Source organism: Papilio machaon, chromosome 4, assembly GCF_912999745.1.
Source record: "Papilio machaon chromosome 4, ilPapMach1.1, whole genome shotgun sequence".
Lineage (NCBI taxonomy): Eukaryota > Metazoa > Arthropoda > Insecta > Lepidoptera > Papilionidae > Papilio > Papilio machaon.
The window spans coordinates 3,519,498-3,532,953 of NC_059989.1; the positions used below are offsets into that span (position 1 = coordinate 3,519,498).

The window sequence follows — 13,456 nt, forward strand, 5'->3', positions numbered from 1 at the left end:
CTATAGGGGCACGAATATGAATAAAGGACGTCTGAAGCTTGAAAAAGAAACCATTTCCCGGCGAAAGGCTGAAGGATTAAGCTTCAACACGCACAAATTTCGGCATCTAAACTAAACTATCCTATCTATATGGGTAAGTAGAAGACCCGTGGTGATTGTAATCGATGAGTTGGAATAGAGTCGATAAAAATTGAATTTCGACCTTTTTTCGTTAACGACGCGAGGACACGCCGTCGTTTTACCTATAAAGCCATCCTATTTACAGACTTGGAAATACTATTTGCTTAAAGGTCGAATGGAGGCAATATCGTGGACGTCGCGCCGCTGCGGGCGGGAGATGCAATAAGCGGAGCGGCCAGCGGCGAAGCCGTCGCCAATTTAAAGAAAGCCCACTGAACCGAAAGACAAGCGCATTGGCGGCTTACGAGCCCCGTGCTCCCCGCGCCCCTACTCTCTCTAAGGCTCTTCATATAATTTTCAATCCAGCGAGCTTTAAAATCGATTGCTCTTTGTAAGTGCAAAACAAAACACACGAATGCCGCGCCGTCTCTCCTACGCCACAGCTAAATTAACGTATTATTAAGAAAATTTGCGCCTGAAAGGTTAGCGGTTCTAACGCTATGTAATATTGTACAGTAATACATCTTACGTACCCGCACATTTTACGTTGTAATGAGAGGAAGTAATTTAGCTCTATATTTATTTAGCTGGAAAATTTGTAACAAAAGATATTACAACAACAAAATAACTCACGCCCGTAACACAGATGGATAAGCAGAGACCATGGACCTCTACTCTATTTCGAGCCGTCCTTAATTGTTTTAATATAATTTTCATTGTTTCTTTGAAAACAAAATAAGGATGAATTAAAATTGTAAATGAAGTAAAGATATCATATCAGAGAGTTGTTTTTACACATTATCAATTCCAATGAAAACTATTAGAAAGTGGTATGAATAAGTGTTTAACGTATGGCATTATCCGTCATCTTAATTCCTGTTTAATGAAAGGGTAGATCGTAAATCTACACATTCAAACTGAACACAGCGTCTTATTGGGCTTTTCTCTTGCCGACAGTTAGCAATTAATGCGTTATGATCATAGAGAAAGTTTTACAACAGCGAGTATTGAAACTACATAAGTATGAAAGTTTGGTCCTAAGTCAGAGTTGCCCGCGTTCGACTGTGATATGACTTTAATATGTGTTTATATAATTTACTGTTGTAATTTGAAACATATTATTACCTAAAATAATAAAATTTTATGCTAAAATTGACAAAAATCTGTTAAAAATTTTTCTTTTTTTTTAATTTAATTCGTTAATTTTCTTATTGCTTAAAAAAGATAAAAAGATAGGGTAGCCAACATCATATCTTTTAAAAACAAACCTACGACATGTTTTTGTAATAAAAACATCATTATCACCAATTATATAATGTTGGTACACTTACGGTAGCGCGATAGCGGATCAAGCTCGATAACCCTTCCATTACGGCGAGGGAGCGGGCCCTACGTTGGGGAGAACAATGCTTGTTTTTATTCATAAATTACGTCGCCATAGTTTTGGTTGTCCTATAAAGCTTCGCTATGTTTCTATACCTACGTACAACGTTAAATATCAAACAAATATGCCCTTAAATGAAATTTCAGGTCGCCGACGTTTGGAATTTTTGATGAAATTTCTTCGAAATTTAATTAAGACAAAATGTGTAATATTATCTTGTACTTGTCCTAAAATGTTTTAAGAGCGGTTTTAAACAGGTCTAATAAATAAATCAACTACTATACTTTAAAAACTCTAATATATACAAATATGTATATCGACTGAACAATATTTATCGGTATAAATACATATGTATACATAAAGCATGTATAGGAGCAAAATATTTATAAATCAGTATTTTAAAATTGTGGTTCTATTTTATTTACGTTTCATTGATTTCATTTTGTATAACACACATTGTGTTGAATGAAACATTTTGTATAATCAATTTTAACAAAAATTACTTTCTATCTGTTTATAAATCTAAATATTTATTCTTTTGTTTTGGTTATTTTTATTTGCATGAAATTAACTTTTGATAACTGTTTAATTTAAGCGAAATAAGATTATAAGAGTGCTGTTATAAGTTTTAAGAACTTTACTAAGAAATTAATAAACATTTTAATTCATAAGATTTAGCAATTAAGAGTCTTTTAGTAACTAATCATAAATTCGCAACTTTACCTTTTTCTATATAAAAAAAATAAATTGTTATAAATTGAAGACAATAGCCAGCTAGAAGAAATTACAAAACTTTAAATGAAGCTGTGAAAAACGGCGTTAACGTTTTTTTAGAAAAACGTAAATGTTGGATGAAATATGAATTTATTTACCGTCTTAAAGTACAACTTTTGACTAATTATTAAGTCATTTTTTTCTAATACACGTTACCTTTTTAATTGTCACTCATACTCAGAGTTATTTTAGGATTATTTAAATACAATCTGTATTTTTGTACATGTAGAAAAGATTTCGTACTAAATGTACACTAAGATACACGCTAAGTGACAAGTTAGCTTTATGTACCATTTAACTTTAAGAAAATTACTTTTAATATAGGAATGTGTTAATGAGATATTATTAAGATACCACAGCTTAGAGTAATTCTAGTATGAAGAGAGGTGAATTAATAAAGCGAACCACAACCCTTGCCTCCCGAGGGAAGCAGTGGGCAGCTGTAATAATAAGCTTCTAAACAAACTACAAGTAATTACAACAAGAACAACCACTATTACATCCTCAAACAACTTGAAGCAACGATGCTCTTGTTCACTTTAATTAAATATTGACAATTTGATCGCAATCGTTTTAAAAGTTACTAGCTGTGGCCCGCGACTCCGTCCGCTTCACATTATAAGAATGTGATCATAAAATGTTTTGTCATCAGTGAAGCTTCTAAATAAAACACTACTGAATTGCAAAGGTTATTGAGTACATCAAAATGACTGCTTATTTCACTGTATAAAATACATATCTCTATCGATGTATACTAAAATTGTTGAAATCGGACCCGAGGGACGTAATATATCATAGCCAACAAAATCACGACAGAGCTGTGCGTGAGACGTTCGAGTGTCATCTATCATCATTGTCGCTCCTCGATCATTAACCATGTTTACTCTGAGCTACAGACAAGAACATCGTATTGCTGTTAGCGTCACTAAACTTCTGACAAACCGACAAACTATTGTTATCTTTTACTATCGACTTCGATGGTATTTCAACGAAGAAAATCGACATATTACTTATCATGCTTTTTCGTTACAGCCATATGAAGTATCATGTTACTGATGCAGTTCAAATTGATTATTAGAAGAGGCTTGAATTCGCCCGTAAAAAGCATAATATATGTATACAATTTGAAACAATACAATCAAATAAACATTATAGAACTCGAAATTTGTCTCAATATGATATACTACAATAACAATTATCTTATATAAAATTGTTGTGAAATACTTACCTTACCTTACCTTATGCATTGTAAATCCGTTTGAATATTAAAACCGATTAGATAGTCATAAACGGACATCAAGAATAACATAATGGACTTATAAGGAAAATCCTAATACTTTGGATAATTGAGATAAACAGCCAGGATAATATTTTACGTAGGTATGAAAACACAAGAGAAAAGCTTAACTAGCCCATAGTTTTTCGATCATTCCACCTAATAGCACGAGACCAATTAAAAATATTAAAAATATGTATAGAATATATAGCAAAAAAAAATTCCTTATGTTGCTGCGTAGGTGGGCACGTCGTATTAAAACGTCCGGGTACATCTACGTCTTGTGAAAATACATCCGCTACGTTGTATCCCACGCGTTTTGACATCGTGTTACAACAAATTTTCCATTGTTGTCGAAATCGGAGATAATCACAAAATAATGTGAACAAAAACCAGACGCAAAATCCTGAAACTTCGTTTGATATCGGGGAAGGTTTTTTGTGAAAAGAAAATGAGAGACTTTCTTTATGATAAATACAGTGGAGAATGATGATTTTATGTTTTTATTTCTATTCAAAGTTCCAAATTAAAAAAAGGAAAGTCAATTTACGAAATTTTGTATTCATTTCAAATTCGTGATTTCTGCCTGCAATCGCCATGTTTTACAGAGGACAAGAATAAAGATACGTTTTACTTTTGTTTTAGATTATTTACAGCCACTCAAATCAGATTAAGCCAAATCTTCGGCTGAATTTTAGAAGTTACATCGATTGGGTGCCAGCTAGGTGCAAGAAATTTTCATTAAAAATCTAAATCTACCGCTACGAATTTGTTTTAGTGCAATCTAATATTGAAATAGTGTTATTTGCAATATTTCAATGGTTTTACACTTCTTTTATCTAATTTATAAATAAAAAATTCTTTTAACTTCTAATTTTAACGTAAGTTTTCACGTTACTTTCTTTTATTTAATTTTGAAATAATATTATTAATTATTTCTCCTTGTCAAACCAAAAGTATCAGAGTAAGTAAATTTTGAGCAATAAATTTCATTTTCGTAAATGTAATTTAGGCAATGAATTTGGTATAATCAGTCTTCAGCCGAAAACATCTATTAAACGGACTGTGACTAACACAAAACAAATGAAAGATATGCCGCGCTTGTTTTTGATTGACTTTTTGTGAGGAGTCACGCAAAACAAGTATTAAAACCTCCGCATTTTTATACAACAAATATACTTGCATTACTTCCTTATCGTATTATTCGGTAAAATTAAATCCCGATCTATTATGTCAAAATGTTTTTTACTACAAATAATTTTTAAAATTATAGTTTTTTACGTCAATAACGTCATAATATAATTTGGCTACGATATTTTTACGTTTTATAATTTTTAGATTATTTAATAATACATTATTCAAAGGCCAAAATAGTTAAATTTTATATTCGATTATACATCAACATAAGTATAGTAAAAAAGTTAATTTTTTTTATCAAAACATTGGTAAACAAGCGCTGCATAAGTTTTATGTGTATGAACGTATACAAAACAAAGCAACAGCTACAGGTCTCCTTCACTGAACAGATATAAAACTGTTCCTTACTTGAACACTTACGTGTACAGGCTTTTTTGTTCCTGAAAACCTCGATACAAAAAATAATTTTCCGGAAGATAATTTTTCTTATTTGTTTATTTTAATTTTTGCAACACACAAACGTTGTTTACAGGTTAGCTATGAGATTTATGTTATTTTAAATAAATACAGGTTAGTATTACAAAAATCTTGTACTTTTTATTATTACTTGATTTTAAATTTGAATTTTTATTATTTATATATTTTTGTTAATCTTGTTAAAAATTTTTACGCTGTAATTTTTGAAATGATACATAAACTGTGTACTGGTTTTATCTACTGATAGAAAATCTAAAAAGTACATAAACTTAAATTGTTCGGTTAATATCACCATTACATGCGATCCTACAATTTTATTTGTAGCTATTAACTTAGCGTCGTTTGTCTAATCGCATTAGAAATGTAAATAAAAATAAAATAACATTACGATCGTGGTCCGACAAATCAGTTTCGTCCAAAGGAAATAGAAACGGCCGAGATTCACACTCAGGGCTTTCGCACGGACAGGTCGATTAATCTGTTTGTTGTTTTTAGCGAAGGCCATGAGCGGAGATCGTGGAGCGACTCGGCGGCGCCACACTGCCGACGGCAGCCGCTCGCGGCCGCCCAAAGTGCATCCGAGGCGCGCACTTCACTCGACAAACTTTACTCTCCCGAAATAAACTTTTCGCAACGCGCGCTATCGATCACAAACAGCAACGATAATATCAAACACGAGCGCCGAAAAAACTCGAGGCGTACTAACCCTGAGCGGCGTGCGGGTCGGGTCCGTCTCGGAGATCGGCTGCGGGAGCACTCGCGCGGTTGTGATCGGGAGCACTGACTTGAGCACTTTGGACATACAAAGTCGGAGCGGACACGTGACGAGAGCGCGCGGCGCGGTCGGCGTCGGCGCGAGAGAAGCAGCGCGGCCGAGTGCCGAGAATGCCGAGTGCGGTGCCGAGCGGGGCCGAGCCGAGCGTGCGAGTGCCGGAGCCAGCGCGCGCACGGCCCGCCCCGCATCGACCGCCACCCCGCGCACCCCGCGCTACCGCCCACCCCCGCCCACCGCCGTGACGCCCGACTGTTTTTCTCTCGGCACCCGACCGGGGGACGCACCTGATTTTTTCCGTGATATTTTTTCCTCCCTTCTCCTCGCGACGCGATCCGTTCGCTTTCATTACGGTTTCGAGTTTGATTTATCACCACGGCGGCTCTGAAATATTCTTGCGATAGAACCGGGTGTCGAACTCTCACCTCATGATTAGCATCGATTAATCGGAATTAGAGACATAAGCCACCACCAATTAGGAACTTTGATTGCTTGTCTTGCTTGTCAAAACTTTTAAAATAATCTAACTCATAAGCAAAGTTCATAAACAAAAATATATTTCCAAAGCAAGTAAATCATACATTTTAAGTTAAACACAAAAAATAAACGTACGGAATAATACAATATGTTACTAACAAAACTAAGTTTTTCTAACGTTTAAAATGTATCAATAAATCAGTCAATGTCTGGAATCGTAGCACCTGTCTACGGCGTAGCCTATGGCTTCTCCGTATTGGCCTAGTCCGGCAGGCCGCGCCGCCCTGCGATTGGTATTCACCGGCTACTTCGCTTTTTGCATTTCGTCTACAGCCTACATATTTGGCCACGATTCAATTTTAATACTTTCGTATTTTCGACAAAACTTTTTAGTAAAGACGAAAACAAACAGTAACTAGAAAGGAGAAAGAAGTTATTTGTAAACGTTGACATGTCAGTATTTTCATGCAAAGTACGCGGCACCCTTGTTCCAATTTGAAATTGTTTTTGTGGGCGGTATGATGTTTCATTTTAGTTTTGATACGAAAACAGTCGCGGCACTAGACAAGATTTGATGCGCGGCTACTGTATATATTGCAATAAAAGTTTAAAGACATTGACTAATATAATATGGCCCGGGCACAATAAAATGCAAAATATATTGTTTGCCAACTTTGGATACCGATTTCAATATGTTATATACCTTTCATGACATTAAAATACAATATAACTCCTTTAAAATGTAAACTAGATTTAATTAATTTGGACACAATATGTAACCAACATAGGTATTCCTTTATGTATTTATGATACGTTACAAGGGAATATACCAATATATATTTCATAATGCATTATAAATTACCTTTTATTTATTACAACGTATAGTATTTTTAAAAACCAAGCGTCGTCGATGATCAACTCGGTGTTCCTGCCGCTCATTTGCCCCATTTTCATGAGAAAAAACAAATAAAGAGAAAAATACATTTTTTCGGAATAGTAGCTACCATTTTAATTCAAAAAAAAATTATCGTAACAGCAAATTACATTAAAAAGCGTATAAAATAGCTCATTCTGTGCATTCTGACAACAAACGGTAGAAATTAAAAATAATGACAGGCGTACGGCACGGAAGCAGAGATATGAAAAATAATAGGGATTCTACCTCAGAGAGGTCAGGAAGTATGGGGCCGCGATTACGTAGGGGCTGGTATCTTACATTTGCGTCAGTTGTGTAAGGATTGGAATCTATTGTGTGGATACTTAGCGTGATTAATTATGAGCTACGTGCTCCGACACTTGTGACGATCGCAGCCTTGGAACGGAAGGGTGTCGCGCTTTTGTCGCCGCGCCTGTCACTCTCAGAATCAATGAAAAATTAGTTATGAAAGCTGACGAACTGCCACTGCATCGATAAAGTGACATAATATACATAAAATGCTTATATGTTTATTTTAAATAAACGAGTGAAATAATAATGACTCATTATGAAATATAGTATAATTTTATACTTGTTGATACAGTATTGAACAGTTTGGTGCAAAAATTATTCTTTATTCCTCAGTAACGGCCCGCGTGACCCGCTACTTCGATAGTGCGGTATTTAAAATAATCTTGTACAATAAATATAGCCCATGTGTGTCACCCGGGGATAGTATAGCTTACTAACAGTATAAGAATTTTTCAAATCAGTTCCGTAGTTTCGGAGCCTATTCAATGCAAACAAACAAATAATCACATCTTTTCTCTTTTTAATATTAGTATATATTACAAATAATATCTTTGATATTACAGAAAATCAAAGGTTTATTAGTTACACCAATTTAATAAGTACATAGTTATATTTTAGTACATTTTCATATTTATTTCATGGCTTAAAGAGGTATGACATTATTTTGGTAATGCAAAATCTAAGCTAGAAGATATTGTATGACATTTATAAGGCTTCAAAGTGACTGCAAAGCTGTGTTCCGACCTGTTAAATACGTAAGCGGATGCATAGCCGGTCCTAATTGAATCACAATCGGATGCAGTGACGTAACGACAGCGGACTCCGCAGGGAGTAGGAAGCATCGTCCTTTGGACAGTCTTTGAGATGTCACACTACAAAGCGTCTAATCAAGTAATGGGGAACGTTTGCAAATTTAATTCCATTAATATTAAAATAATGTTATTAACATGTTTTTTGTATTTTCATCGTTTAAATAAATAGCAATTGACATATAAGGAATGTCGACCATTCGCAACAACAAGTTTTGCTCTCCAAATCGGTCTGAAATAGTAAAAAATGTAATTAAAAATAAACGATACTTAAATCTACGACTTATAACTTAGCTATATGAAAATTGTGGTTATTTTAATCTTGTTAGCTAATTTTGGCGAATAATTGTATATTTACTAAAAAAAAAAATAACTTGATAATTTGAAATAGCTTTGTCAATTGAATCTAGAAACGTAATACGAATATATTATGTCTGGAAAAAGATTATTCGCTTTATTGATGATACATCAATTTTAATAAGATTAGAACCTTGTTACAATTACGTATGCGCAATGTTACAGAATAATTCAATAGCAACTTTCGTAGAGTTAGAAGCGAATTTTATTTAAATGACCTTTTTATACAGCGCGTAAAAAGTATTACTGTGGAAGGGTGTAGGTGGAAAAAAATTAAAATGTTTTCGCATGGAATAAACGTAAAAGGGATACAATTCATTGTATTTTTATTACTCTATCAAAACAAATACATTCAACGCGTACAAATACCATTTTTGGAGTTTACGATAGAGTGAATTTAGTTTGGTTAATATATTTATTACATGGTAAAACTTGTCATTTCCGAAGGATTGAAAAAGTTTTTGTACTACAGTTCAACTACGTCCGCTTGGATAATTGGCATTCCCCAAAGGTGTTATTCTGCCATGCACGGCGGCGTTGTGGAACAGTCTATCAAGTACAACTTAGAGTTCTTGCAGAAGCTAGTCCACCTAAAAGGCCGGCAGCGCTTTTCTATTGTTGCGGATATCGGCTTCTATCTAGATATCGGCTATCTATTGGCTTGGTTGATGAACTCGGTGTTCCCAACGCTCATTTACACCTTTTTCTTATACAAAAAATCAAATGCTAAATGTGAATGCAAAATGATTATTATTTCTTACGCCACGAATAAAAATAAAACATGAACAAAGTAACTTCAAAGGTGCAACTCAAGTGATATTCACGTTGAATTTATTGCTAAAGAGTTTTCATAAGAAGCCAAGAATAATGAAATGATTGCGAAATTAAAAGAAACGAGGTTCTAAGAAGTTATTATTTCACATACAAGAATTTTTAAAGCGTTTATTTTTAAATACATATTAAATATTTAATCACAACATAACAGTATATTTAAGGTGGGTAGAAACGAAAAATAATGATAAGCGAATTATAGTTAGAATTAAGTTTTTCTTTTAACATAAACCTTGTGATTGGCTAATTTAAGAAATCCAATCATTAAATTAAGTAATACAATTAAGGAAAATTTATTTCATTAAAATCCCAAGTAATTTTCAGAAATCTTGAATTAAAGATAAACCACGTTAGAGTAAAGTTAATGGTTTAATCATAAATCTTAAGATGGGGCAAACAATTAAAGGAGGCTGTAACAAAGTTAAATCGGTATGATTACGCGACGATCGGCGAGTACGATAGTGACAAACAGATAAAACTCTCATCAAATACAATCAGCGGATGCCTGGACAGGGCTTAAACCTCTAGGCTTGTATATCCCGCCATTTCCTCGGGGTAAATTTCATTACCACTAGCTCGCTCGATAATCCCCACCGGACAAGTGCCTTAATCTGCCCGCTTTCGGTTCGATTCCGACTCTTAAACGCACGAGTTGCTTCATTTTTAGCTATAATCCATATTTAATTGGCTGTTACTTTAGCAACTAGGAATGGATTTCGTTCTTACTAAGTTCTGATTACATTTTGCTAAAGAATGATTTGGTATTAATTCGTTTCCGATTTTAATAAATAATGAATTATTGATGAAACAGAATAAAAACCCCTTTGATTTTCCGACGACTAAAATCTTATTCATTTCTCATTATTTTTTCCTTTTTAACTTAATCCAAATATAGCTTTTCGTTCGATCGATATTAAGTAATTATCGGACTGGGAAAATTATCTAAAATGACTTATCAGAGGTAAGAAAATATTAAAGGAAGAAGTACAATTTCAATCATAGGGGAGCGACGCGTCACCGATGTCTGCTCGACGAGCGCGGATTAATCGAAGACTGCAGTTACGATTAGTCGATGATTAATGCTCGCACGGCGACGCCATCTGCCGAATTAATTGCTTCATTTCCCCTAGACGGCTTCAAATGGAATTTTGTACTTGGATTCGTAAAACGTTTCAAAGTTTTTGTTCATTTCTTCACAACCGATCTGTTACCTTATACAGTTAACATGCTTCTACTTTATCAAGTACCTTGAGTTAGAATTTAAACCTTACGATTAGTACTTTTTATAAAATAAGATAAAGGAATTTATTTATTATTTCAGTGGGAGCTTTTTTCAGACGATAAAGAAACTTCCAGGTTCTTGTGATTAATTTGTTTACTTTGACTTCGGGTACATAGAGTAATTTGCAATTATAGACAAAAAACAAACACTTTAGTATACGGGCGAAAGCAGAAATTCGATGTTTTAAGAACGAGTTGAACTCCTTTGTAGGCTTCGAAACTTTTAACAAAAGGCGGCCCGCATGATTTGTGAATGCGTGTAATTTTTCAGACGTCATATTTTTGTTACGGTTTTTTCGGTCCTCCAAATAAAGTTTTCCATTGTGCTCAACCGACTTTTTGGAGTAACTCGCGCTTTTCCTCATTACTTACTTATGAAAAGTTTGATCATATTTGACAGTGCGGCGTGGTTGCCTATTATATTCCTCGAAAATTATAAGATTATATTTTGATACAAGGCAAAAAGCCTCAGTTAGAATTTGTAAAGAAATTTAATGAAGGTTTTTCCAATTAACTTTCAAACGCTGTAGAGAAAGTTCTTCATAGCCATGTCAAACGCTTCACTAAATGGAAACGAAATTAATGATGGACAGGTGAAATTGATCAGAACCTTTTAGTTGGCTAATCCTCCGCCACTCTCGTGTGTACCGCGGTTCATTGTAGTTGCCGCCGCCCAGCGCTACCCGCCATCGCCCGCGGCCACCGGCTATTGATATCGCTGTTCCTCGGCGAGAATATTCTAAATTGACAGTTTTACCGACACGAATTTCACATTAAGCTTGCATATTTCAATTTTATTTTACATCATTCAATTGCAAATTTCTTGTTTTGACACCTATCAAAATAGTAAAAACACACAAAATGGAGTTGGCATAGCGTTGAACATGATAAATAAATTAGTGTAACTCAAAAACGTTTTTACTGATTTTTATTTTTATTTTTATATAATATTTTATACAGTTTTTCTTATTTTCGTATGAAATGAAGGAGAGAACAAGTTATACCGCATACTTCTGTATTTCATTTCCCCGCGAGCACTATATTACACATTGCAAATCCAAATGTCATAATAACATAACCCTGGCGGTGTTCCCCGTAGATTGTATTAAACAAAGGGGAATTAAGTAGCAAACAGCGCGGCGTAGCGAGCCGCGACCAACTTAAGTACCAGCCACTTTGTTCAACCTTCTATGTTGAATGTGCTTCCAACACTTATTCCGCGTACTTTTCAAATTTATTTTATTTAGAATTGTCTCAATCTAAATGTGAATCAGATATAATTTAATATAAAACAAATTAATTCAATCCATTGTCAGCGATGAAACAAACTGATTAGGTAAATCAACACTATAGGCGTTTTCAACAACGATTTCTCCGCTGTAATAACAAATGTTTAATTACCATAATTCGGGATTGAAACAAGCTAATTTTGTGCGGAATAATTGTTTTCTATCTTTTTGATTATGTTGAATAATGCTAGCTGACCGATTCTGAATCGTTGCGAATGAAAATATTCAGTGCGATATTCAAGTGCGCTTAATAATTGTGTTCGTTCGCGGCTGCTGACTCATTATCATATAAATGAGAGAGAAAAAGCAACGGTCGGCCATTAATCAAGAGAATGGAGCAACAACACTGGCTAATACACTTATCAACTTTAATTCAATAATCCGGCGGCGCTCGCGCCGGACCTCGCTCGCCGCCGGATTTTCGTAACGTAAAAAATAACCGGCAACGTAACGCACGACCTCACACACTAATCCCAATTAATTGTGTCGTACTTATATTGCGAACTAAATTAAAATCAAAAGCTATTTAAAAAAAATCATACGTTTTAACTTTAGAAAAGTATATTCTGTAATTTATTTTACAAATTTTAAGTGTGTAGCAAAAATCGTAGCTTTAGTTCTACAGCGTTACGTACGTAGCACTCGCCGCGCCGGTTGTGACATCGCGTAGTATATTTCTGCGCTTCTAACACTTTAGAACTATTATCATAATTCTATGTTCGCATTCTGTTACGGCAGGTCCTGGCTGGGTGTTCCGTAATGTATAAACTGCAATTCATTGCACTGTTTGCAGTGAATTAAGTTCATAAAATGCATTTTGCTCCCTAATTATTCATACTTTCAAGTAAATCGAAAATTGTTCTTTTTCAGAATTTTCTAAAGCTATTTATGTAACGTAATAAATGCAATTAATTTTAATATTGAAATAAAAAGCCCTACTTTGTCATAATATCAAAATCAGCTCTGCCCTAGTTTTGAGAGAGGCGAACGTTAAGGTTTCGCGATCCAATTTCATGCCTTCGTGAACTCATGCACCAATGGTCTACCCACCAGAGAAATTTCACTAACACAAAGTTATGATTAATTGAGGCAATAATGCGAAGACTATGTTTTGTCCTGATACTGAAGTCGCGTGAAATTAAAACTAATAGCTCTTTATTACTTTTAATTTACGAGACAAGAGTAATAATAGGTATAGAATATTATAAATGTTTACTTAGTAAATTAAGTTAAATGTTTATACT

At 34.4% G+C, this 13,456-nt stretch overlaps 1 protein-coding gene across 3 annotated transcripts in view; it reads right to left on the reverse strand.

The window, feature by feature from the left end:
- The window catches only part of LOC106718514 (RNA-binding protein Musashi homolog Rbp6), a 400,846-nt gene that overhangs the window by 144,430 nt on the left and 242,960 nt on the right, over nucleotides 1-13,456 (reverse strand). Inside the window, exon 1 of one of the 3 annotated variants that reach the window (XM_014512609.2) lies at nucleotides 5,875-6,082. The exons of the other annotated variants lie outside the window; for them this stretch is intronic. Coding sequence (XP_014368095.1) covers nucleotides 5,875-5,970 — 96 coding nt within the window. The 5' untranslated portion in view covers nucleotides 5,971-6,082. Of the gene's footprint in view, nucleotides 1-5,874; nucleotides 6,083-13,456 lie in introns of those variants that run through there. 3 annotated transcript variants of the gene reach the window in all.